At 50.0% G+C, this 24450-nt stretch overlaps 1 protein-coding gene and 1 pseudogene across 1 annotated transcript in view; one reads left to right on the top strand and one right to left on the bottom strand.

Moving 5' to 3' along the window:
- Positions 1–24450, bottom strand: part of LOC149327635 (uncharacterized) — an 84859-nt gene that overhangs the window by 48880 nt on the left and 11529 nt on the right. Inside the window, exon 3 of the mRNA XM_089563712.1 lies at positions 10287–10519. Coding sequence (XP_089419838.1) covers positions 10287–10519 — 233 coding nt within the window. The remainder of the gene's footprint in view (positions 1–10286; positions 10520–24450) is intronic.
- On the top strand, positions 277–5010 carry LOC149327637 (uncharacterized; annotated as a pseudogene).

Genomic DNA, 24450 nt, shown 5'->3' with positions numbered 1-24450 from the left:
TTGTTTACCTCTCTCTCTTGTGTGAGTGCACTTTAGGTGCAATATTGCCATTGTATTGTACTCTCTCTCGAGTTTAACTTTGCACGTGTTGCATTGTTTAATTAATCACTTTGTATGTGTTTGTACTAGTGATTGTGAAATCCTCTGTATCGTCTCTTTGCTATATAAACCTTGTTTTGTTTTGTAAACCTTTGGCTCCGACCCATTCTCTGACTTGCGACCGGCGAAAGCTGGGCACCAAACGCCCAAAAACCTCTTGTCACTTGGTGGCTGGTCTCCGCTGAGTTTGCCACGCTGAGTCGAGGGCATCTCCTTCGAGTCCGAGACCGCTACCCCCACACGCTCTTAGGGTGTCTGGGAGCTTCCCACGTAAAAGTGCGCGAAGTCTGGGTGACAATATATTCTGGCGTCCGCGACAGGACGTTTGGTGTTTGCAAGCACAGAGAACGGAGAAAGAGTCGGAAGGAGTTTACGAAGAGGTCGTAAACGAGTGGTAGCAGCAGAGCGATATTGGGAGGGGCCGCGCCGAAGCGGTTAGGGAGGTTCACCGTGGAGGGGTACTCGTTGCCTTGAGTACAGAGTTCGGCCTCCAACTATGAATTTAAAGGAGCTTGTAGAGGTGGGCACCCAGATGGGGTTGTCCGGAGCTGGACTGCGTAAATGGGTGGACCAGGAAAGAGAGAAGGCCGAGAAAGAAAGAGAGAGGGCTCGGGAAGAAGCCGAAAAAGAAAGAGAGAGGGCTCGGGAAGAAGCCGAAAAAGAGAGAGAGAGAATTGAAAAGGAAAGGCAGAAGGCTCGGGAAGAAGCCGAAAAAGAAAGAGAGAGGGCTCGGGAAGAAGCCGAAAAAGAGAGAGAGAGAATTGAAAAGGAAAGGCAGAAGGCTCGAGAAGAAGCCGAGAAAGAAAAAGAAAGAGAATTTGAACGCGAAATGAAGCTGCTTGCCGCGAAACTGGAACTGCAACGTGCTGCGAACCACTCAGCTGAAGTGCATAGCACTAGGGAAGAATGTAGCAGTTTCCGGATAGATGCCAGCAGGTTGCTCCCTAGATTCGATGAAAAAAGGGACGATCTGGACGCATTCCTTAAGCGATTCGAAGGGATCGCGGTGAGCCAGAATTGGTCAGACAGTGAATGCGCTACCGTTCTTAGTACTTGTCTGAGCGGTGAGGCACTAAGTGTATTCGGGCGACTGTCTCCTGAAGACGCAGCAAGTTATAGCAAGGTGAAAGCCGCTCTGCTTAAACGATTCCGATTCACCACCGAGGGATTTCGGGACAAATTCCGGACAGGAAAGCCCACAGACGGAGAAACGGCAACCCAATATGTGGCGCGATTAAGCCACTATTTTGATCGGTGGACGGAACTGTCGGAAATCGCACAGGAATATAGTGCACTCCGCGAGCTGCTGATCAAGGAACAATTCCTGAGCAGTTCTCACCCGAACTTGGCGCTATACCTCAAGGAGAGAAGGGCCAAGACCCTCTCCGAAATGCTAGAACTTGCCGACCAATTTCTTGAAGGCCAAGGGGCAACGAATTTGACCAAAATTAAGAATGCAAATTCAGAAAGCGCTCAGAAATCCGACAGCCGCGATACTCGATCCAGCCCAATGCCTCCACCGAAGTGCTACCTGTGCAACAAGACAGGCCACTACGCATCTAACTGCCGCAACAGCGCCACGAACAGTAACCTTGCAGCTTGTTTTAGTGCGGCCAGAAGGGGCACAAAGCCGCGGCTTGTTCCAACCCGGGCAAGCCCGTTCCCCAGGTATCGTGCGTGCGAGCCTCCTCAGGTGATCACCTGGAGGAAGAAGACGAAAACGGCTTTGTCGAGCTGAAAAACGGCAAGAAGGTGCCCGTTGTGAACGCGGTAGTGAACGCGAGAACCGAAGCCGGTATGCACAGGATGCCTGTCTCAGAAGGGAAAGCAGGGCCGCGAAGAATTTCAGTGCTGCGAGACACAGGAAGCAGCGCGGTCATCATAAAGCGAGGCTTGGTGCGAGATAAGGATCTCACTGGAACGAAGAGCCTTGTGCGGCTAGTAGACGGATCCTTTAAGCGCTTACCAGAAGCTAGAGTACAGGTGCAGACTCCCTACTACAGCGGTAAACTGACTGCACTTTGCATGGAACGCCCCATATACGACCTCATATTGGGTAACATCAAGGGGGCAAAGTTTCCCAAGGACCCAGACGGTCGCCGCGAGGGAGAAAAATGCGAATCCTGCACGTCAGAGCGTCGCAGTGATCGACAGGAAAAAAAGCGGCGAAGGAAGCGCGAGCGAGCTAGCGCAAGAAAGGAAGAAAGTTGGAGCTCCAGCGAGAAATTGCAGTGCTGCACACCTGAGCGTGGCAGTAGGGACCGTGAGGAAGTGCGATCAAATGTCAAAGAGAATGAATGCTCCGATGTAGTCATAGCTTGGGAGAGCGCACTCAGTGAAGACCCGGAAACCGTTCCGAGTGAACCCTCGAGCAGCGAGGAGAGCTTTCCCGATGAGGAAGGCGAGGAAATTTCTGCCTATGAGGAAGACGAGGAAATTCTTCCCGCGGAGGAAGGAGAAAGTGCAGTACAAGGAATGGAGCACCACTGCACTGAAAGTGTCCAACTGACGGAAAGAATTGAGGAAAGAGTGGGTGCAGTCGAAGGAAAGCCTGTTTACGGCTTCACAGTAAGTGACCAACTGATGGAAGGAATCAGTGAGGAGGATAATTCTCCAAAGAAGCCTGAGCCGCGTTTCGTGCACTGTGCACAAAGCAAGGTCAGGATGAGGAAAAAGAAGAAAACGCGTAACCGAGAAGAAACTTCAGCCCATGAAGAACAGAACGGGACTGAACCGGTGGTTTCAACGCGAGAGCCCGTCTCGGATGATGCAAGTGAAAACGAACCGGGTGTGCTCCCTAGAGGAGCTTGGAAGGAAGTAAAAAGAAAGAGAAAAGAGTCGGACACCACCAAAGCAGGTGAAACCGAAAAGCAGAAGCCCTGGAGAAAATTCAGGAAGAAAATGAACAGAGGCAGAACCAAGCTGAAGACAGCCGAGCCGAATGCAAGCGAGCTGCACGAGCACCGCCGCAAGGTCAGAAAGAAATTCAGAGGAACGAGCCCAGCCTACAGCAAGGACTCAGTGTGGAGGCGCAAACGGAAACAGAAGAGCGCACACGGAAAAGAGAGCAAACACCTGAAGCGTAGCCGTCGTAAGCGAACTGGCGTTAAATTTGCCCGCAACAGACGCGCTGGCCACAGGAAAAGAAGAAGGGCTCGAAGACTGGCCGCAGAACCAGAGAGGAGTACGAGCAGGAAGCGGAGCCAAAACCGCGTTCGGAAGAGAAGCCTCAGCATGAGGCGGAAGAAGAGTAGAATTCGTGACAGCAGGAAAGGTCAGAGTCGCGTAAGAAAGAGAATTGAAAGTGCGACTGAAAGATTGAAGGAAGCAATCCTGCTCCGAGCCCGCTGTGTCAGCCAAACTTGGAAGTATAGGCGAAAGTGTGCCTTGTATTTGCGTGCTCCATGTTTGTAGCCTTGTGTTAATGTACTGCCCAATCGCGGTGTGTTTTTATGTACATTGTGAACATTTCATAGAGTTACGCATGTGGAAACATCATTGTATTGATGTATGCACTTTGGCATTCGCCATTGACTTTGTGAGCGCGTGCATGTGCGCGCGAATTGTACCGCCGATATGCGGCGTGTTTTGGAGTGCAATCTGTATATTGTACTGTGTTATGTATGTGAAAGCATCAAGGTATTGTAGTATGTATGTTGGCATTCGCCACTGACTTTGTGAGCGCATGCATGTGCGCGCGAATTTTGTGGTTTGTGAATATTGTTACACAATATTCTTAAAGGAAGGGGCAGTGTCACAAAATTCGGCGCATTTTAGGAACAAACAAAGAAAAACCGCCGTGCGCACGGCGTCTCGCCGGCGCGAGCCCGACGGGGGAGAGGGAAAGCCCCCGCCGAGCGCGTGCCTCTCTCTCCACCGCCGTGGCGTGCGCCGAGGAAATGAGTCATCCCCGCCGATTATTCTCGAACATGCGAGTCGGTTCTACAGCTGACGGGGGGAAGAGGGGGAAGCCTTGCGTGCGCTAAGACATGTCCCCCTCCTCTGCACTCGGGCGTCGGCGACGCCGCCACGACGGCGCCACGCTAGAACACGCTGGAATCTTCGCGAAACGACTCCTGACTCTGACCAATGGGGACGCGCGGCCGGCGAGAGAAAGAAAGGGAAACTACACTGGAGATGCTGCGTGTATGTGCGCGCCTACTGTGGCGCGTACAACAAACAGACGTGAGAGCGAGCCTATAAAAAGGACGCTGACAGCTATCAGTCAGTCCGGACCGCCGTTTAAGCTTCATCGAAGCGCGCCCGTTCGACTCCCGGGAAAACACCACTCGGCCAGCATCGGACCAACGAGGCAACGGTCGCCAGTCTGCGGGACGGCATCGTCGGAGAACTCTGGTCGTCGGACTGCCGCAGTGCCCGGTGAACAAATTGTGTTTTGCTTGTTTACCTCTCTCTCTCTTGTTTGAGTGCACTTTAGGTGCAATATTGCCATTGTATTGTACTCTCTCTCGAGTTTAACTTTGCACGTGTTGCATTGTTCAATTAATCACTTTGTATGTGTTTGTACTAGTGATTGTGAAATCCTCTGTATCGTCTCTTTGCTATATAAACCTTGTTTTGTTTTGTAAACCTTTGGCTCCGACCCATTCTCTGACTTCTGACCGGCGAAAGCTGGGCACCAAACGCCCAAAAACCTCTTGTCACTTGGTGGCTGGTCTCCGCTGAGTTTGCCACGCTGAGTCGAGGGCATCTCCTTCGAGTCCGAGACCGCTACCCCCACACGCTCTTAGGGTGTCTGGGAGCTTCCCACGTAAAAGTGCGCGAAGTCTGGGTGACACCTGCACTGAACCGCACCCACAGGTGTACAGCTTGAGATTATTTTTAGTGCGAGAGAACCAGAAGGGCCATGAAAGCGAAAACAACTCCCCGGTGGAGTCGGCGTCGGTGTGAACCCTTCGTGTTTTTTCAAAACCCACATATTTTTCTTTTACAACCTCCACGCGCAGACACAAAGAGGACAGTCTATTTTGACTCAAAGATTTTTACTATACCAGCCCTCCGTGAGGGATGCGCATGATATTGTTCGAGATTATGATGCTCATGAATAACTATCGCGGGCTGGTTGGTTCATCACAAGGCAGAACAGCGCAAGCTACCCTATTGAAAAATCCGATATCGCGGCAAACCAGATTTTATCGGAACATATCGGTTTCATACCGGTCTGGTATCACTCTCATACCGGCGAGACCCGTCCGGTTTGATGGCTATACCGGTTCATACCGCTCCGGTATCGATCCCAAACCGGACAGACCGCCCCGGTACGGAACTCATACCGGACAGTCCATTCCCGGTTCGAAGCTCAAACCGGACAGACCAGTCCGGTACGGAGCTCAAACCGGACAGACTAGTCCGGTACGGAGCTCAAACCGGACATACCAGCCTGTATTCAGAGCGATATGTGCTGCGGTTTTGGTGCTTGTTCTACAGATTGACTGTTGTACGCCAGCAGATGTTTTTTAGGGGAAGGGGGGGGGGGGTCAGCGTGCGCATAAGTACGATAATCAACAAGTACACGGTTTTGTTGAAAGGGCTAGGAAAAGAAAAGGGCTAAGCGTGAGCTTCGCAGTGGCAAAACATGAAGTTTGTGCATGAAAGGCGGGGGCTGCATGAAGGGGGATTTTGCGGGCAACCGCCCTATTGGCTTCCCGTGCAGCACCCTGACAAAGCCAGGGCGGCTGTGTGCGGGCAAACGGCTAGTATACATCCGCCAGCAGCCTTCGTAAGTCCTGCGCAGATTACTCTGGATTTCACACTGCAGAACTTCAAGACTGTCTGATAAACATGGCGAGCCTCCGGTGACTGCGCCAGAGGCTCCAAAATGTTTGTTACTGTCGCGTTCATTGCAGCAGCTTTCTTAATGTTCGCTAGCGGCAGTCTGTAGAGACGCATCGATGAAGAAAGAAAATTCTTGGTTTTCGTGCAGGAATTCTTTGCACTTCTTCTTCGTCAAGTGATTGCCCATTGATAACGCAACTTGTCCAAGCGCCATCGCAAGCGGCCGCACCCTTCACTCTATCAGGAAGACATACTAATCACAAATCGCCCAGAACATTTCTACCGACGAAGAAAAGGTTAATTCAACGGAGCCGGCAGCTTCGCCCTTAAAAAAACGAAGCGTCGGCCATAAAGGCGACGCTTCGTGCTAGCTAAAAGATACAGCGCTCGAGAGAACAAAATAAAAACAAAAACCACCTGCAGAAACCTTACACGAGTAACCCGTCTTTGCGCAATTTTTTTTAAAGCTTTTTCTTTTCTCTCATCACCGCCTTCTCTGCTTTTCCTGGGTCCGAGTCGGACGCAACCAAAAACCTGCTCATCCCTGGTTTTTCTGTCGGCCTTTGTTCCTTCCCCTTGGGCTCCTCTGTGTCTGTCCTACCCCTCCCAGTGCTGTTCCCCGAAACGACGCGGAGGCGCTCACTCTAAAACCCACGACCGAACATTTTTTTAAGCCGCCCTCCCGACCACGTTCCCCGAGAGGCTTCCATGAAGTGGCGAGGAGGTTTCGATTCTGCTTGTTCACTGTGACAGGTCGCTGCGCGGTGACTTTATGCAGAAGTGCTCCCCCACCTTTCCTGCGTTTGTTTGGAACAGGTTTTTACTTCTCTCCTGCGGCTGGGTTGAGTGTCAAGCGATGAAGGTAGCTGCGAAAACACGCTGGCAATCGCTCGTTGGCGTTGAATTTGTGTTATACAATTTTTTGCGCCTTTCTTCTTGTTGCCTTGATCAATCCATGATCAAAGATGACATCGCCTTTTATGCGTACGTCCAGTGCAAATATGGTGGAACCCTATCATCCTTGTCTCAGTGATGAATGACGTCGCTCCGAAAGACGTGGGTGGTGAACATTTGACCGGTGGAGGCCACGGCGGTGAAGGCGCATTTTATGACAGCGAAGTCGTGCTGCTAGGACGTAAGTACGCATTTTAAATCACTCTGTTCTTTAAGTACTGCCTCCGTCTCGGTTATATGATCGGCGTCAACAGAAACGTTCTAACTGACCAGTGTCTTTTTAACTAAAACTTTGTAGATTGCACAGCGTAGAGGGACGAAATAGCGCAAAATTTTCTTTCAGTTACATACCGAAATTGCTTGTCCTTCATGATAACACGACTAAACTAAGTTTTATAGTTTGTGTTCTTTCTTACAAGAGGCATATGGTGTATAAGTGCGAGAGCAATCATCGATAAGCGTCCTGAGGTGGAGCGGCTGAAGACTTTGAACAAACATCACGCATCGCATCGATGCTGCGGTATGTGCCGTAAATAATGGAGGATGACCACGGAAGCATCGGAATCGTCCGAGCAACCTGCTTACACACCAACAATGTTACGACGCAGATTTGCAGTACGCTGTTGATTCAAATATGGAAGGCGTGAGGTGCATTCACGATACTGAGCATTGCCAATGCTCAGGGCCTGGCGTCTTGAGACGCCTGGCTTGTCTGTGGCTTGTCTGGGCCCACGAGGGCCCGCAATTCAGAGCCCCGTTTGTGCTACTGGGGTATGCATTTGTAATTATTGCATACAGGTCCACCTCGGGAATGAAGTTTTTATTCCTTCGGCAACGTGGGCAGCAGTTATGGTGGCACCCAAAGATTCGCGTTTCTGCAAGGACGCAGCCTTTGGACTACTCCACAACTCCTGGAAAGGAGCGTTACAGGGCAAGCTTGCCATCGGAACCTGAAGTCAGAAGCCTCCACAGTGGGCAGAAAGCCAATGACCCCTGAAAAGCTACATTGGCCGTAGGTTGGATGTCACAGTGCTCAATGCATTATGTTGCGTGTCAGTGCCCAATTAAATGATAAGCTGGGGGCATTATGTACTACCAATCATATTTTCTTTTCTGCAGGTCCTTTTGACTACTTCATTGGCCAGCACCCTGTAGAGACCCCAGCGCCGGTAGATCGTCGCAAAGAGTTAAATTATTACCTCAGTGAGCTGGTTCAAGACATGCGAAAAAAATAAACATCTTTTGGAGTTTTTGATGCATTATAATACTCACCAAGCTACCAATACTTCGTAAAAGCTGGGAGCAAAAACACAATTGCACATCGACTGCAATACGAGTCGCTGATAATCGCAGATTACCAGTTTCTGAGGCTCTGTGTATTGCAGCATTTGGAATGTACACTTATGGCCCCAGTTTTTGGGCAGATTTAGTCCAAGTGGGATATATTTGAAGCATTTTATTCCTGCCTTTGTCCTGTGATACAGGGCCCTCCTGTATAACACGGGCCTAGCCTGTAGAATACAGGACTGTCCTGTATGCCGGTATGAATTTTAAACCGGAACCGCATGCCGGGTTATTGTACAGGATTTGCGATACCGGATTTCGGAGTATCCTGTACAAAACAGGAGAGTCCTGTATTATACAGGACTGTCCTGTTTTATACAGGATATTCTGGTAATCCGGTATCGGAAATCCTGTACAATAACCGGGTATGCGGTTCCGGTTTAAAATTCATACCGGATTTTTCAGTTGGGTACACACGGACATCAAAGTAGGCGAGACACACACAGCGCTGACTTACAACTGAAGGTTTACTTTTCCAGACACTTCGGTAAATATAAACCTTCAGTTGTAAGTCAGCGCTCTGTGTGTCTCGTCTACTTTCTTGTCCTTGTGTTGCTTGCGCTGTTCTGCCTTGTATGATGCTCATACCTCATTGACAAACTGGCAGGATGGCATTATCTGGGCCTCTTGCTTTCCTTCCCGAGGAAATTTTTATAAAACTGGCTTCAATAAAGAAGAAAGAAATGCTATTATAGTGCTACTACGTACACTGAGGGATTTATTAAGCCGCATTAGTGTTGAGTATGGTAAGTGTAGTGGATGTGTAAGCAAGGCTTTCGCACTGAAAAAGGAAACTATATGGTTTGCCTAACAGATTTCATATCTGGCCTATTTCTTTCTGGACTGGACGTGACACCCTTTACAGTAGTTGCACTTTGGTAAAGAAAATTTCCGCGACTACGTACAGGAGGAAACCACTTTTAATGAGATCAATTGAGCACCGGTCTGCATGCATCATATGGTGTTTCATGACGTGACTTTAAAGAAAATTATAGGCCAATTATTGGTCCGATTCATTGTAACAAGAGTCGTCTGTTTCTCTGAGCTTCGCTATGCTGGCTTCAGTAAGTGCAGTGGGATGCCTATATATAAACGTGGCCACACCAACGTGAATAATTTGGAAAGCGATGCACTATTGCTTCCCCCACAATATGTGTCGCAAAGGTCGAAGGAGATTTCTTTCTAGTTGGCACTTTTTTAAGTTGTCCACTTATTAGATACATTCCCGTAAACTTTCCTTTCATCACGCAGCCATATGCGCTTAAAAATCTATTTCGTGTTTCGTTCGTTCTTCGTCTCATGGTGCTGTTTAGCAGCATACACGTAAATTGAGTAAAAAGGGGAGTTGCGTTAGTTTGTACAACGACACACGACGACACACAGCCACATCGGCGTTCTTCCTCGGTGTGCAACTCTGCGCTCGAAACATGCGTATACGTAATGGCTACCATATCGTCTATATGAACGTGAAGGACTCTCTGGGGTTAATGTCTCTTCTGTTTGCCTCTGACTGCCCCTGATCAATGTCTTCTTCGATTTGTCGTTGCATTAAATGTCGATATTTTTCAAACAGTCAGTTGCATTCCTGGTAGCCGCAGCAGCCAGCTGAGACTCAGTGTTTCGTGCGGTCTTCACAGATTTCTTTCTTATGTCACCATTGTTGCTCTGCTTAACGTTTGTACGTTTTCTGCTGCTTCACTTTTGACTCTGTGTGCTTGTTTTCCACCATGAATCCTTACCAACATATCCAGCCTGCCACTCTTGCGAGTATCCCCACTAGATACTCGCAAGTGGCCCTAAACGCACTCTTGGGCTCGCAGGCCTCTCATGAACTGGCGTCCGCATGAAAATGTTTCCTTTGCTCACTCCCGGATAAGTGCTCATTGGGTTAAACTTAAACGATGTGCTGGGAATGCAATGTCCTCGATATATTTGTGACTGTTGTCTTGAAGAGAAATGCGGGCAGGAAAAACGTGTTCACAGGTTCCACGGGTCATTTCGCTCTGAGCTTCACGCTCACGAACGAACCTGAAGCGACTGGAGGAATGCAGAACTCTCAATTGGAAAGCAAGGCGCGAACATGGCCGACCCACCTAAGCCATCGGTGATCTCCTCTACAGCGTAGAGGTTCTGCCCGCGTATCTTGTGCTTCCGCCGCCACGCGACCCGCATCCGGTTCCGGTCGAGCTCGTCATCCGCGACGCTCAGCCGAAGGACCAGCCGCTGTGTGCTGTTGAGCGGTCGCATCAGCCAACAGCTCCACTCGGTGCGGTTGAAGAGGTCGCACGGCACCGCAGATGTTACGCTGCTTTTGCCTGCACTGGCCCTGAATGCAAGGGTGGTGTCATTCGTTCGGTCGTTCATTCGTTCGCTTCTGTAAGGATTGAGCATGCTATGTCGCAGAATAAACGAGTGCTGGTGACTGGGCATAGAACTCGGGCTTTACTGCGCTCGCAGTAATGGCTTGTTCTGCAGAGTCGCATCGTTGGAGTGTGGGAGCTAAGCACTTCACTCCATACATTGTTTTGAGCTTCGCATCTTTGCAACATGCATGTGTTCCACATCTAAATCTGTGTTATTTCTGTTCGAACATTTATGTGCTTTCTGTATTATGTTTTTAATAATGTTAATAATTGAGGCTGCTGTCGTGGTTGTTGTCTAATATCAAAAGTTTTGTGCCTGTATCTTAAAAAAATCTATTGTAAATGCTTTGGCAACAGTGTGTTAACATATGCTATTAATATCTTTGCCTTTTGCTCGGAGCGTTGGATTTGCAGGATCGACAGCATTTTAACGAATATTCTTAAATGCGTCGCTTATAACACATCTATCTAGTGAAGCAGCGCAACGGCACAAGGCCAAGGGAAGAAGAGAACAAACACAGCGCTGGCAACACAGGCAACAGCTCCTCCCAAGCCTCCGAGGGCTTGTCCCAAGAAAGCCTAGAGGGAGGCCCAACCAACTGCACAATGTGGATGGAGTTCACATTCCGGAGGAAGATAAACGAGTCCTTCGCCTTGGCCCAAAGTTTGCTGTTATGCCTAAGATGAGGCCACCAGAACTACTGGCAATGGTAAGGCGCGTGTCTCGACGAGCTGATGAACCAAATGCCAGTAGGTGAGTTTCGGATGGAGTGGATGTTGTGACGCGCCCGAGAGTACGCGGAATAGAATTGCCAATAGATAAGACAGTTAGATACCTGCGTGGAAATGCTCTAGTGCTGTTGTCGGCACACAAAGAAGGGGGTTTTGCTGTAAAAAATCAGCGCTGTGTTTGTCCTCTTCTTCCCTTGGCCTTGTGCCGTTGAGCTGCTTCACTAGATATGTCAGACCAACTCGCCCACCAGTTCATGTTGTACAACTTTATTTCTTGTACAAGGGGCTCTATCTATTCGTCCTCTGTTGTTGAACCGTCCCATTTCGTCCCAGCCATTGCTAATGCGTCATGCAAATCGCGAATGCTTGGTTTCTGCATTCGAAAGCGGATCCTTCCTCCTGAAGTGCTGGCGTTGTTTGGAGGCTTTTTGCCTTCTGTTAGCTACGGCATAAGGATGTGCAAATTTCTAAGGACCGAATGGCAACGACAAGTGAGGCTGTCCAAGGATCATCTAAAGCTTCTTCTACAGTTCCGCAACGAGCCGGGTGTTTGGTTACGCCAGTGGCACGGATTTAGCCGCATCATGAACAGCACCACCGAGTTCCTGTGACAACAGCTTCTCCCAAGCCTCCAAGGGCTTGTCCCAAGAAAGCCTAGAGGGAGGCCCAACCAACTGCACAATGTGGATGGAGTTCACATTCCGGAGGAAGTTCAATGAGTTCTTCGCCTTGGCCCAAAGTTTGCTGTTGAGCCTCAGATGAGGCCACCGGAACTACTTGAAATGGTAAGGCGCGTGTCTCGACGAGCTGATGAACCAAATGCCAGTAGGTGCGTTTCGGATGGAGTGGATGTTGTGACGCTCCCGAGAGTACGCGGAATAGAATTGCCAATAGATAAGGCATGAAAGAAGCCAACAGCCACAGAAACCAAGGGGCACAGGGGATTTTTAATTTATTTATTTACTTTGTGGTGTTGATCAATTTACAATATTACTGAATATGTTATCGCTTAAAGCTAATTGATTAGAAAAGCAGAAAAAAACTGCCGCCGGTGGTATCCGAACCCACGACCTCCGAATTACGCGTCCGGTGCTCTGCCTCTGAGCTACGGCGACGGCTGTCAATTTTTCTGCTTTCGGGGGTATTTATGTGTACAAGTAACCTAACTTTGAGAGTGTTCATCAGTGCCACCCACGTTCATAAGCGGCGGACGTAGAACGTCCTGAGTTACCGCAGGTGTGACGTAGAACGTCATCGAACGGAGAGGGTGGAAGCTGCATGAGAACCCTCTTATGCTTCCTATGGCGTCAAGGCTGCCAGAACCGAGGCCCTCGCTAAGCAATTAAGCAAACAAGGGAAGGGGAATGAGGGGCTCGTTATAAATATGAAAGAAGCCAACAGCCACACAAACCAAGGGGCTCAGGGGATTTTTAATTTATTTATTTACTTTGTGGTGTTGATCAATTTACAATATTACTGAATATGTTATCGCTTAAAGCTAATTGATTAGAAAAGCAGAAGAAAAAAATTACCGACGATTACGTTACTTCCTAATGCGAAATTTGAGCGCAGCAAATAAGCTGTTTCACCTTTTCGATAGATTGAGGCAAAGAAATCGAGCAACACATGTATGCGCTATCACAGAATTTTTTTTTATTTTTCACACGTATTCGCAATTTCGGCTCGGGCGGTGCACATATACAGATCCGCCGCCACCGATCTGGCTCTCTGATTGCCACCGCACAGGGGTTGCATTGGAGGAGGAGCGAAGAAAGGAATTAAGTTCGAGCCGGCGCTTTGACAACCAGAGACTCGCAGGAAGAGGGGGGAGGGGGCGGCGTGTACACCCAGCGGCAAACGATGGGGGCAGAAGCGCGCGCAGCAAGCGGACAACACGATAAAGGGAGGAGGGAAGAGATAGCAGCGACTGACTGATGCCGCTGACGCCGATAGCGCTGGGGGGATGAAAGGGGGGCGGAGCTGGTTACGAGGCCGACGACGACGCGAAACCCAGGAACGGACGCCAAAGAGCTGCGCTCTAAAAACAACCACTGCCGCCGGTGGGATCCGAACCCACGACCTCCGAATTACGTGTGTGTTTGTCCTCTTCTTCTCTTGGCCTTGTGCCGTAGCGCTGCTTCACTAGATATGTCAGACCAACTCGCCCACCAGTTCATGTTGTACAGCTTATAACACACCCATTTTGCCAGCTGAAAATATCTTCCGTGAACTAGGCCTCCCGAACTTCAAATCATTGTCCATTGATACAGTTGTCCATAAGCATTATTGGTCCAGTGAATTTCAACATGAATATACCCCGATGAGATATCTCAGAAAACATAGCCCTTACAATGTTCCTCGTTCAAACATGAGGTGTGTTGCGGCCAGGCGTTGCGATTATGTGCCGGCTACTTTCAACTAACTGCCGGATGAAACCTTTATGGCTAGTTTCAGAGGCAAGCTGAGAGAATTACTGAAGAATGAATGGTAGAGTTTTAGGTTTGGTGCAATCTGTTTCGCCTTGTCAGATTGCGCGCCTTCATGCTCCTGTCAGTTTTGTTTTGTATGGACAGATAATATTTAGTGCGCTGTTTTTCATCTTTATTGTAATTTTGTGTTCTTTGTCTATATGCGCTTCATTCATGCTTATCAGTCACTATGTGTTTTTTTAGGCATGGTCCTACAAGCCATCCAAAGGCTTAGACCAGCCTGTCTCGCCTGTATTGCTATTGACGGTGACAAAATAAGTTCATTATTATGTACAGGTGCGTCTTCGAAGCACAGGTCGGAGGCCGTTGATCAAAGACGCGTCACGGCAGGCACACACCCAGGAGTCACACCGAAACCAGCACAGCACTTCGTTCTCCTCTTCGTCCCATCGCGTGAACGGCTGCCGGTCGTTCCCATTAGAGTTACCTCCCCGGCGAAAAGAAGCCATCCTGGCGACTTACGGGGACGAAAGAATTGTCGGATCGTAGTAGGGCTTAAGACGCTCGACGTGTACAGTTTCACGCCCCCGGCGACGATGATCCGGGGAGGGGTCAAGGGGCTCAACTATGTAATTCACGGGAGAAGTTTGTTGAAGAACGCGGTAAGGGCCGTGATAGCGGGAAAGCAGTTTCGTGGCGAGGCCGGGAGTGGAGGAAGGCACCCAGAGCCAAACGAGTGCGCCGGAGGAATATGACGCGGTAGGGTCCAAGGGGTCCCGACGGTGCTTCTGGTGCTGCTGGAGCTGTGTGGTGAAAGAGCGCGCAAGTTGTCGACATTCTTCGGCATACATGTGGGCTTCGGAGAAGGATGTTGTCTCGGAAGAATCACGGCGATAGGGAAGGATGGTGTCCATTGTGGAGGTAGGCTCGCGACCGTATAAGAGGAAGAAAAGAGAGAATCCCGTCTTTGTCTGCGTAGCCGTATTATACGCGTAGGTTACGAAAGGAAGTACTTTATCCCAGTTGGAGTGGGCGGTATCAACGTACATGGCGATCATGTCGCTGAGAGTGCGGTTGAACCGTTCAGTCATGCCGTTGGTTTGGGGGTGATAGGCGCTGGTACAGCGATGGATGATTTTGCATTCCTTGAGCAGTGCCGCGACGACTTCCGATAGAAAAACACGGCCACGGTCACTGAGCAATTCTTTCGGGGCGCCGTGACGAAGAACAAGACGGTGTAGGATGAAAGAAGCAACGTTCTGTGCGGTCGCAGATTGAAGAGGCGACGTTTCTACGTAGCGGGTTAGGTGGTCAACGGCCACGATGACCCAGCGGTTGTTAGCCGAACTGGTGGGAAGCGGACCGTAAAGATCAATACCGACGCGGTCAAAGGGGCGGGCAGGGCAGGGTAACGGCTGCAATGGGGCGGGGTGAGGGCGGGGAGGTTTCTTGCGACGTTGGCAGGCTCTACACGACCGAATGTACTGTCGTACGAAGCGGTACATACCGCGCCAATAATATCGCAGACGCAGGTGAGCATACGTCTTCAATACACCGGCATGGCCGTATTGTGGGTCTGCGTGGAAGGAGGCGCAGATCGCAGCACGGAGGTGGCGAAGAATCACCAACAGCCATTTCCGCCCTTCGGACAGGTAGTTACGCCGGTATAAGAGGCCATCACGAACGGCAAAATGGTGGGCTTGGCGCCGAAGAGTACGGGATGAAGAAGGCGGCGAGGGATTAGAGAGGAAGGTGAGGAGTGAGTTGATCCAAGGATCCTGCAGTTGTTCGGAGAGCATATCAGGGACACCGAACGACGAGAAATCATAGGCACAGACGAGGGCAGAGGCGGAATCGCAAGGGAGTGGTGAACGGGAAAGTGCGTCGGCGTCGGAATGCTTGCGTCCAGAGCGATAAATGACGTGAATATCAAATTCCTGCAGACGTAAAGCCCAGCGGGCAAGTCGGCCAGAGGGATCTTTGAGGGAGGACAGCCAGCAAAGAGCATGATGGTCGGTGACGACATAGAACGGCCGGCCGTAGACGTAAGGGCGGAACTTGGCAATCGCCCAAATGATGGCGAGACATTCTTTTTCTGTCACTGAATAGTTAGATTCCGCCTTGGTAAGAGTGCGGCTGGCGTAAGCGACCACATATTCTGGATACCCAGTCTTCCGTTGGGCAAGAACTGCGCCCAACCCCACACCGCTCGCGTCAGTGTGAATTTCGGTCGGACAGTCAGGATCAAAATGGCGCAGTATAGGGGGGGGGGAGACCAGGAGGCGACGTAAAGTGTCGAATGCGGCATCGCAGGCGGGTAACCAAGACGAGAGGTTCGGGCTGCCGGCAAGAAGCTGCGTTAAAGGGGCGATGATACAGGCGAAATTCCGGATGAAGCGGCGGAAGTAGGAACACAAGCCTATAAAACTGCGAAGTTCTTTCAATGTGGTCGGTTTCGGAAAGTCGGCGACGGCGCGAAGTTTGGCAGGGTCAGGAAGAACACCATCTTTGGAGATGACATGACCTGATATCGTCAGCTTCGTGGCACCGTAGTGACATTTCTTTAGGTTTAGTTGTAGCCCGGCTGCAGTAAGGCACGTGAGAACACGCTGGAGGCGAAGTAAATGAGAAGAAAATACTTTGGAAAAAACGACAATGTCATCCAGATAGCACAGACACGCTTCCCATTTCAGCCCGCTGAGAATATTATCCATCATTCTCTCGAATGTGGCTGGGGCATTGCATAGGCCGAATGGCATGGCAATGAATTTATACAGGCCGTCTGTTGTGACGAAGGCGGTTTTCGGCTGGTCAGCAGCAGCCATCGGGACTTGCCAGTATCCAGAGCGTAAGTCTAAGGACGAAAAATACTCCGCTCCCTGCAAGCAATCCAGTGCGTCGTAGATTCGGGGTAGAGGGTAAACGTCCTTGCGAGTAATCTGGTTGAGACGACGGTAGTCCACGCAGAACCGGATGGAGCCATCTTTGTTCGTCACCAAGACAACTGGAGAGGCCCAAGGGCTGTGAGAAGGCTGTATGATGCCGCGCTGTAGCATATCGTCGACATTGTCACGGATGACGCGGCGCTCTGTAGGCGAGACGCGGTACGGTCGCTGGCGCAAGGGGGCGTGCGTACCTGTGTCAATTTCGTGAGAGACGGCGAACGCACGGCCCAAAGAAGGTTGGGAAAGGTCAAAAGGCGTGCTGAAGCGTTGGAGAAGTTGCAGTAGCTGGTCACGTTGAGCGGGCGGAAGGTCGGTAGCGATGGCGCGATGAAAGACGTCGGCGGGACGCGGATCGGGCGTGGTCGCACAAATGTCCAGGAGAGTAACCTCGGGACATGCACGGTGATCAGAGAACTCGTAGGCAAGTGCAGGGTCCAGTTCTTCGATACGACCGAGGCATTCGCCGCGAAGGAGAGAGGACGGGCAAGCAAAAGGGTTGGAGACATAAATGGCACAGTGACCACCGGAAATCGTGAGAACGGCGAAAGGAATCAGAAGGTGGTGACGGCGGGTGGCAGCAGTAGTGGGTGTGAAGAGAACAGGGCTGCTGAAGGCACAGTCAGGTAAGAGCGGGACGAGGATAGAAGAAAAGGGCGGTATGGTGGTGTCGGCGGCTACGAGAAGTTTAGCGGAGGGCACAGGCAGGTCGCACAGGGAAACGTTACACACGGAAGATAGCGCAAGTTCAGCACGAGCGCAATCAATCACTGCATGGTGGGTTGACAGGAAGTCGCATCCTAGGATGATATCGTGAGAGCACGCACTGAGCACAACAAACTCGATGAGATATTCTACGTCGTTGATAGAAACTCGTACTGTGCAGGCTGCGATGGGGTGGATGCGCTGCGAGCTGGCCGTACGAAGCGAAAAGTCAGACAGGGGCGTCGTCACCTTGCGAATTTTGCGGCGAAGAGAGTGACTAATCACAGACACGGCAGCGCCCGTGTCAACGAGCGCGAGAACAGGTACACCTTCGACAAACGCCTGAACCACATAAGCGGGAGCAAACGGAGGACTTGGTGAGTTCGCAAAAGACGCAGTTCTTGCCTCCGGAACTGCGGCATTCAGTTTTCCTCTCGGAGAGGTTCCGGTCGCCGAAGCATTGGGGAAATTGAACGGCGGCGAGGCGAAGGCGAGCGGCGAGTCGAGTACTGGGGGCGAGACATACACGAGCCAGAAGAGCCATTGGGCAAGGTCAGCTCGTGATCGTATCCGTGATCGTACGGGTGCACAGCATCCCCATAGCGAGGCAAGCGCTGACGGCAGAGACGTGCGACGTGCCCTGGAAGCCCACAAGCGTAGCAGATGGGCCGATTATCGGCGGTGCGCCAAGGGTTCGTAGGATGTCGTCGTGTGCGAGGAAACGAGGCTGGCGGAAGTGGCATGGACGGGGTTGGAGCATAATAGGCAGGGCTGCTGCTGTACGTAGGAGAGGCAAGCGAGCGCGGTGTCCGTCTGACGGCTTCCGCATAGGTGAGTGGTGCTGCGACCGGAGGAGGCGGGGGGCTGGACGGCAGGACTGCAGCGACCTGCTCCTGAACAACACGGCGGATAGTCGGCGCAAGGGAGGGCGCTAGGTCGGCAGTAGGGCAGACAGGGTCTGGAACGTGACGGAGAGGAGACAGCTGGCGGGCGATTTCCTCGCGTATAAAATCTTTCACGCGCTCCATGAAGAGGGTTTGGTCCGAAGACGAGGGACCAAGGGCCAAGCCAGCAAGACTCTCGGGAGGCGCACCAGACTGCCGCGTAGAAGCGCGTTGCTTGCGCAACTCGTCGAAGCTTTGGCACAGCTCGATGACGGCACTGACGGAGGTGGGGTTCTTCGCCAGTAGCATTTGGAAAGCGTCATCTGCTATGCCTTTAAGAATGTTATTAACTTTGTCAGCCTCGGACATCGAAGGGTTCACGCGCTTACATAAATCGAGAATGTCTTCAATGTAGCCGGTGAATGTTTCGGTCGGTAGCTGTGCTCGAGCACGGAGACGTTGCTCGGCGCGCAGTTTCCGCACGGCCCGGCGGCCGAAAACGTCGGCGAAGGTTGTCTTGAATGATGACCAGGTGGGAAGGTCCGCTTCATGGTTCCGAAACCATAAGTTGGCAACGTCTGTGAGATAGAAGAGCACGTTGCTCAGCTTGATGGAATCGTCCCACTGATTGTAAGTGCTGACGCGCTCGTAGGACGCCAACCAGTCGTCGACGTCCTGGTCGTCAGTACCGCTAAATGGGGAATGGGTCGTCCGTACCGCACCTCCACCAAGTGTACAGGTGCGTCTTCGAAGCACAGGTCGGAGGCCGTTGATCAAAGACGCGTCACGGCAGGCACACACCCAGGAGTCACACCGAAACCAGCACAGCACGTCGTTCTCCTCTTCGTCCCACCGCGTGAACGGCTGCCGGTCGTTCCCATTACAATTATTATTATTATTATTACTATTATTAGTGTTGTTGTTGTTGTTGCCGTTGCTGCTGCGTGGTAGCCGGCAGCTGCAGATGAAGTGAGGCATACCTAAGCGCGCAATTTTTAGAGGCCTAAAGTGTCCGGGCGCAAAGAAAGCAATTTGAGGGTGCTTACCAATGGCTAAGAGTACCGCTGCCTAGAACTGATTAGCGCAGCTGCACATCGAAAAACTGCTGGCAGCCGGTGCTCCTCAGACTTATTTCGATGAACTGGCGAGAGAGCCGTTTCCGAAATATTCCACTAGATGCTACCTGGGACTGGCAGCTTTCCACTGGGTAAATGTTAGACTTCTGGCACAGAGAAAGAAATTTCTAAAGAGCCAAAACTCGGCGAAATCTGGTCCCAGGAACTGCGCAACAGATTTGTTGGTAGCAACTCCGTTTAGTGGCACTACGAGAGTTATCACGCATGCACGCTCGCGGGCGACCGGCGGCGGGTCAGACAAGGCAGAGCGGAACCAGGGGAAAATCATCTGCGCGGTTGGTACGTGTGAGCGTGCGGCCTCTGTCAGCGCGCAGACTCCGTTCTTTTGCGCCCGTCTTGGTCTTCAACACGGAAATCGTGCGGTTTCTGGCGACGGCAAGGTGAAAACTGTTTGGTTTGGTTTGGTTTATGGGGTTTAACGCCCCAAAGCGACTAAGGCTATGAGAGACGCCGTAATGGAGGGCTCCCCGAAATTTCGACCACCTGGGTTTCTTTAGCGTGCACTGACACCGCACAGTACACGGGCCTTAAGAATTTCTCCTCCAAAGAAATTCAATTGATGCGCCGTAATCGAACCCGCGTCTTTCGGGTCAGCAGCCGAGCACCATAACCACTGAACCACCGCGACAGCAAGGTGAGAAATGTTTTTTTTTTTTGCTCAACTGCTCTGCATTTCAAGCAGTTTACGCTAACCACGCCGGCTGGGGCCTTGAATTACGCAGTTCGTGAAGAGATGAACACGCTTCGTTGCCTGCCGGCTGTTCTGGCCCGGTTCGTGGCACTCCTGAAGTTTGTGACAATTTCGAAGTGAGAAAACGTTAAGTTTGTGCAAAACTACGCTGCACTTCAAACAGCCACGCCGGCCGGCGCAATAAGGCGCATTTCTGGAAGGCACGACTACCTGCTCGCGCCAGAGTGCGAGCGGGCCTGAAGTTTTACGGGGACCCGAAGTTTCCTTGTGGCCCCTAGCTATGCACAACTTCCTTCGAGTGATATTTGTTGATGGTCGAGTAAAATGTGTTCAAATTAAAAAAAAAATAGGTACACAGGTCGAAACGAGCCTTTTCGCGTCGTTAGTACGGGTCCGTAACATTCAAGACTGCCGGGAAAAAAGGTAACGCATGAAAAGCTCAAAAACTGGAAACTTGTGCGTCGAAGACTCCGTCGTCTGCTCCAGTGAAAGCGCCAATTGCACCCGCGTAGTGGCTACTATTGAGCGCGCCTTTCAAAACGACCGGGAAAAAAAGGTAAACACGTAGGACTTTTTAAAAGCGTGAAAACCACGAGTTGATGCGCCGTCTTCTACGCTTCTGAAGGCATGTAAACTGCCCCAGAGCATTTGTCCTCAGTGCTCCAACAGAGCGACTGGCTGGGCGACCGTGTTGTAGCTGTGTAGGGGATAAACATTTGTAAAACAAAACCCACAATTGGCCGTGGGAGGGTATTTGCAGCTTTTAGTGGGCAGAGATTAACGTCGGGGAATACAGAAATGCTTGTGAAATATTCGATGTCATCTTGTAGTAGCTGGTGCATGCAAGGTTCGTAAAAGAATGGTGTCCTTTTTCCTAATTTCGTAGCTTTCGCGCGTTCCCTCTGTTCACAGAGTGTTTATGTGAGGTTTATTAAAATGACAGCTTCTCGTACTTTACATTTTTCAGCTGACGGGGCCCGGTGGGAGCGAGAACCACTGCTGTGAGCCTTGTTACCGTAAGAATGGGCGCACAAGAACGATGGAACGAGCTTAATTTTGTGCCAAGTGGCAACGGCTACTGTATGGGTTCGTTGTTTGCTTTTATATGGAGCAAAATAAATGCACATTCCACAAAGCACCTGATGTCATCACCGGAATGCCAATGTTTGACGAGGCCGTGTGCAGTTGCGTTGATGGGCGGTGAAGAGCACTCGGAACGCAATTTTAAGGCAGAAGGCTTTAATGCCTCATCGTTGTAAGCAGGAGCTGTCGACAGAAATGTCACGCTTTTCAATTGGCCGAAATGGTCGTGACGTCACAGTGCGCGAATTTCAAACGGGGCCAATTGTACTGTGGCTAGTAACCATGCAACCAATTAAAGGGATGGCATAATGATGCTCCAAGTAAGTGGAACTGAGGTTAGTTATTTGCTTAATTAATCAAGTAGCCTAATTAACCTTTCTAGTCAGACCAGTTAAATAAAGAAAACCGAGTAGGAAATTGGTCGAGTTGCGGTATCGAACCAGGGTCTCCGGAGATGTGGTGGTGGTGAAAAACATTTATGGGCAATGAAATTTTTACAGAAAGGTGATTGGGGTAGGACCCTATTGGACCTTTCCCCTTACAATACTAGGTGGAGCCCCTATTCCGGTGCCCCATTGGCAAGCAACGCCGCGAACGTCCGTTGAACCTAGGCCTTTTGGCTCTTTAGGTCTTGACAGCCGAGCAGGGCCGCCTCCGAGTCCTCTCTGGTGGGGTTGGGTTTGGGGGGGATAGATGGGTTTGATTGACACGCCCAAACCATGTGGAAGGTGTCAGCCACCTCCCCACAGAACTGGCACGCGCCATCAAAGGATGTATTGAAATGTTTAAGCACCGCCGTGCACAGAATTTTGATGAGGAGGCGCTCGTCAACGCGATCCAGACCCTTACAAGGGGCCGGGTAGCGCCGGTGCTCCTCCTTGTAGTAATCGGTGATTTGTTTGAATGTAAGGGCCAGATTGTCTGATTGGGAGTACCCTTCCAAGGACAGGGAGATAGCCCGGGAAGAGATGGCGCGGGCGGCCTGATCGTCCTGTTCGTTTCCCTGGAGTCCCTGGTGACCGGGGGCCCAAATCAGGTTGCGTGGAGTTGGATCTTCGCATCGACAGCTATATTCCAGTATGCGCCAGGCAAGCGGGGGAGCCCAGCCCAACTCGTAGTTCCGACAGGCGCCTCGCGAGTCGGTGATGATGTGTTTTGACTTGGGATTCGTGAGAGCCAGAACAATGGCAATATCCTCCGCGTGTGTTGCGCTGTAGGCTTTGAAAGTGAGCCCGTTAACTGTGTTTGTGTTGCGTGCGACTGCGGCCGTGTACCACCCCCCGTGGTGTGGGCCGGCAACGTCCACGTGTGCGAGACGAGCACGCTACCAGTCCGCCATGCCAGCCCGATGGTTTGGAATGAACAAAGGCGCGTCTCATGAATACGGTGTCTTCGTTCACTCCCATCCTCCTCCCTTCCCGTTACGGCGAGGTTCAGGTGTCCACCGAGATATGCGTGACAGATACATTTCCTTTCCTCAAAAACCAATTTACTGACGAGCAAGGCGTAGAGCCAAACGGGCGATGGCGTTCTTTGGACTCCCTGGCAGCATTGCAAGACACTGTCACGTTCCACTCTTAGAGGCGAAGCGTAACATCTTAACCTCACATCAGGGACACAAGCAGCACCACCACGCTTAAGGCTTCCGCCTCGCCGCACTTAAGATTAACAAAGCGACCCCGTGAATTTTCCATTCTTCTGTACCGAAAATAAACAGATAGCAATAGTAGGCATACTGAACAGATAATTTAGAGATAGTATATAAGAGATTATATCATCTCTACACTCATATTGTTTTTTTTTTCTTTTTCCCCCTGCACTAATGCCCGCAAGGGCGCTGTGAGGTATGTAAATAAATAAATAAATAAAAATAAATAAAAGATCACTGAGGCGACCCGTATTGGGAGAATGCGAAAGTATTGACTCCTCCTCGGTACTCGTCGCCTCTCTTCGGCTTTCTTTCTTTCTTTCTTTCTTTCTTTCTTTCTTTCTTTCTTTCTTTCTTTCTCTCTTTCTCTCTTTCTTTCTTTCTTTCTTTCTTTCTTTCTTTCTTTCTTTCTTTCTTTCTTTCTTTCTTTCTTTCTTTCTTTCTTTCTTTCTTTCTTTCTTTCTTTCTTTCTTTCTTTCTTTCTTTCTTTCTTTCTTTCTTTCTTTCTTTCTTTCTTTCTTTCTTTCTTTCGTTCTTTCTTTCTTTCTTTCTTTCTTTCTTTCCTTCTTTCTTTCTTTCTTTCCTTCTTTCGTTCTTTCTTTCTTTCTTTCTTTCTTTCTTTCTTTCTTTCCTTCTTTCTTTCTTTCTTCCCTTCTTTCTTCCTTTCTTTCTTTCTTTCTTTCCTTCTTTCTTTCTTTCTTTCTTTTTTTTATTTGAGACAATTTGGTACACATTGGCTCAGGAGGCAATAGCAAAAGGCCCTGATGGGGCCTGACTAGGCTATGCCCCCCTGACAGCACAAGCAGCACAAGTGTACATATGATTACACATCATAAGCAGACCAAAGTAAAACACATCAATACAGAATACAGAAAGATACAGATACACACCGTCTTAGAAAAGGAAAATAACTTATTTGAACTGTAATAGCACAAAAACATTTTCTTATGTACTGCATCAAGTTTATCAGTAAACAAAAAACAAAAATATTTCACCACACAAAAATTGATAATGTGAAATGCAATCCAGTGTGCATAAGTCATGGAATATGACCTATAGTACACGATGATAATACAACATAATACAGATTAATAGCACCAAGAGTTGGCTCAGGAGTTTAACCCATGCACCTCCTGCTCAGATAAAAATATTGCTTTAACTTGCTTTTTCAATTGAACAGGAGACACAACAGAACTTATTAAGTTTAATATGTCAGGGTATTTGTTGAAGAGTTGTGGTATTTGCGACGATAACCTCTGTAAGCCATAGTTTGTACGTGATCTGGCCCTAACTATTTCGCTCTGTCTTAGTTCAGACGGGGACTGTTTAGTTTGATAGTTTTCTTGAAATTTCGGTTTATCTGCGCGGTATTGGCGTAGCGCTTCCAGAGATAATTTTTTGTTTAATCAGTTGTTTTACCTGAAGAATGCTATATCTGGTAAAATATGGGGCAGTGCTTTCCGTGTAGGGCACGTTTCCAATGGCCCGCATAGCTCGTTTTTGTAATGATAATAGGTATTTCATATTTGTCTCGGTTGTCGTTGACCACACCAGAGAGCAATAAATGAGACGCGAGTGGACAAGTGCATAATATATTTTACGTTTAACCCCAGACGGGAGAAATGATCTTATTTTATTCAGTAA

Source organism: Amblyomma mixtum, chromosome 10, assembly GCF_055824585.1.
Source record: "Amblyomma mixtum isolate Tamu chromosome 10, ASM5582458v1, whole genome shotgun sequence".
In the NCBI taxonomy this organism is placed as follows: Eukaryota; Metazoa; Arthropoda; class Arachnida; order Ixodida; family Ixodidae; genus Amblyomma; species Amblyomma mixtum.
This window is presented reverse-complemented; position numbering and strand designations above follow the sequence as displayed.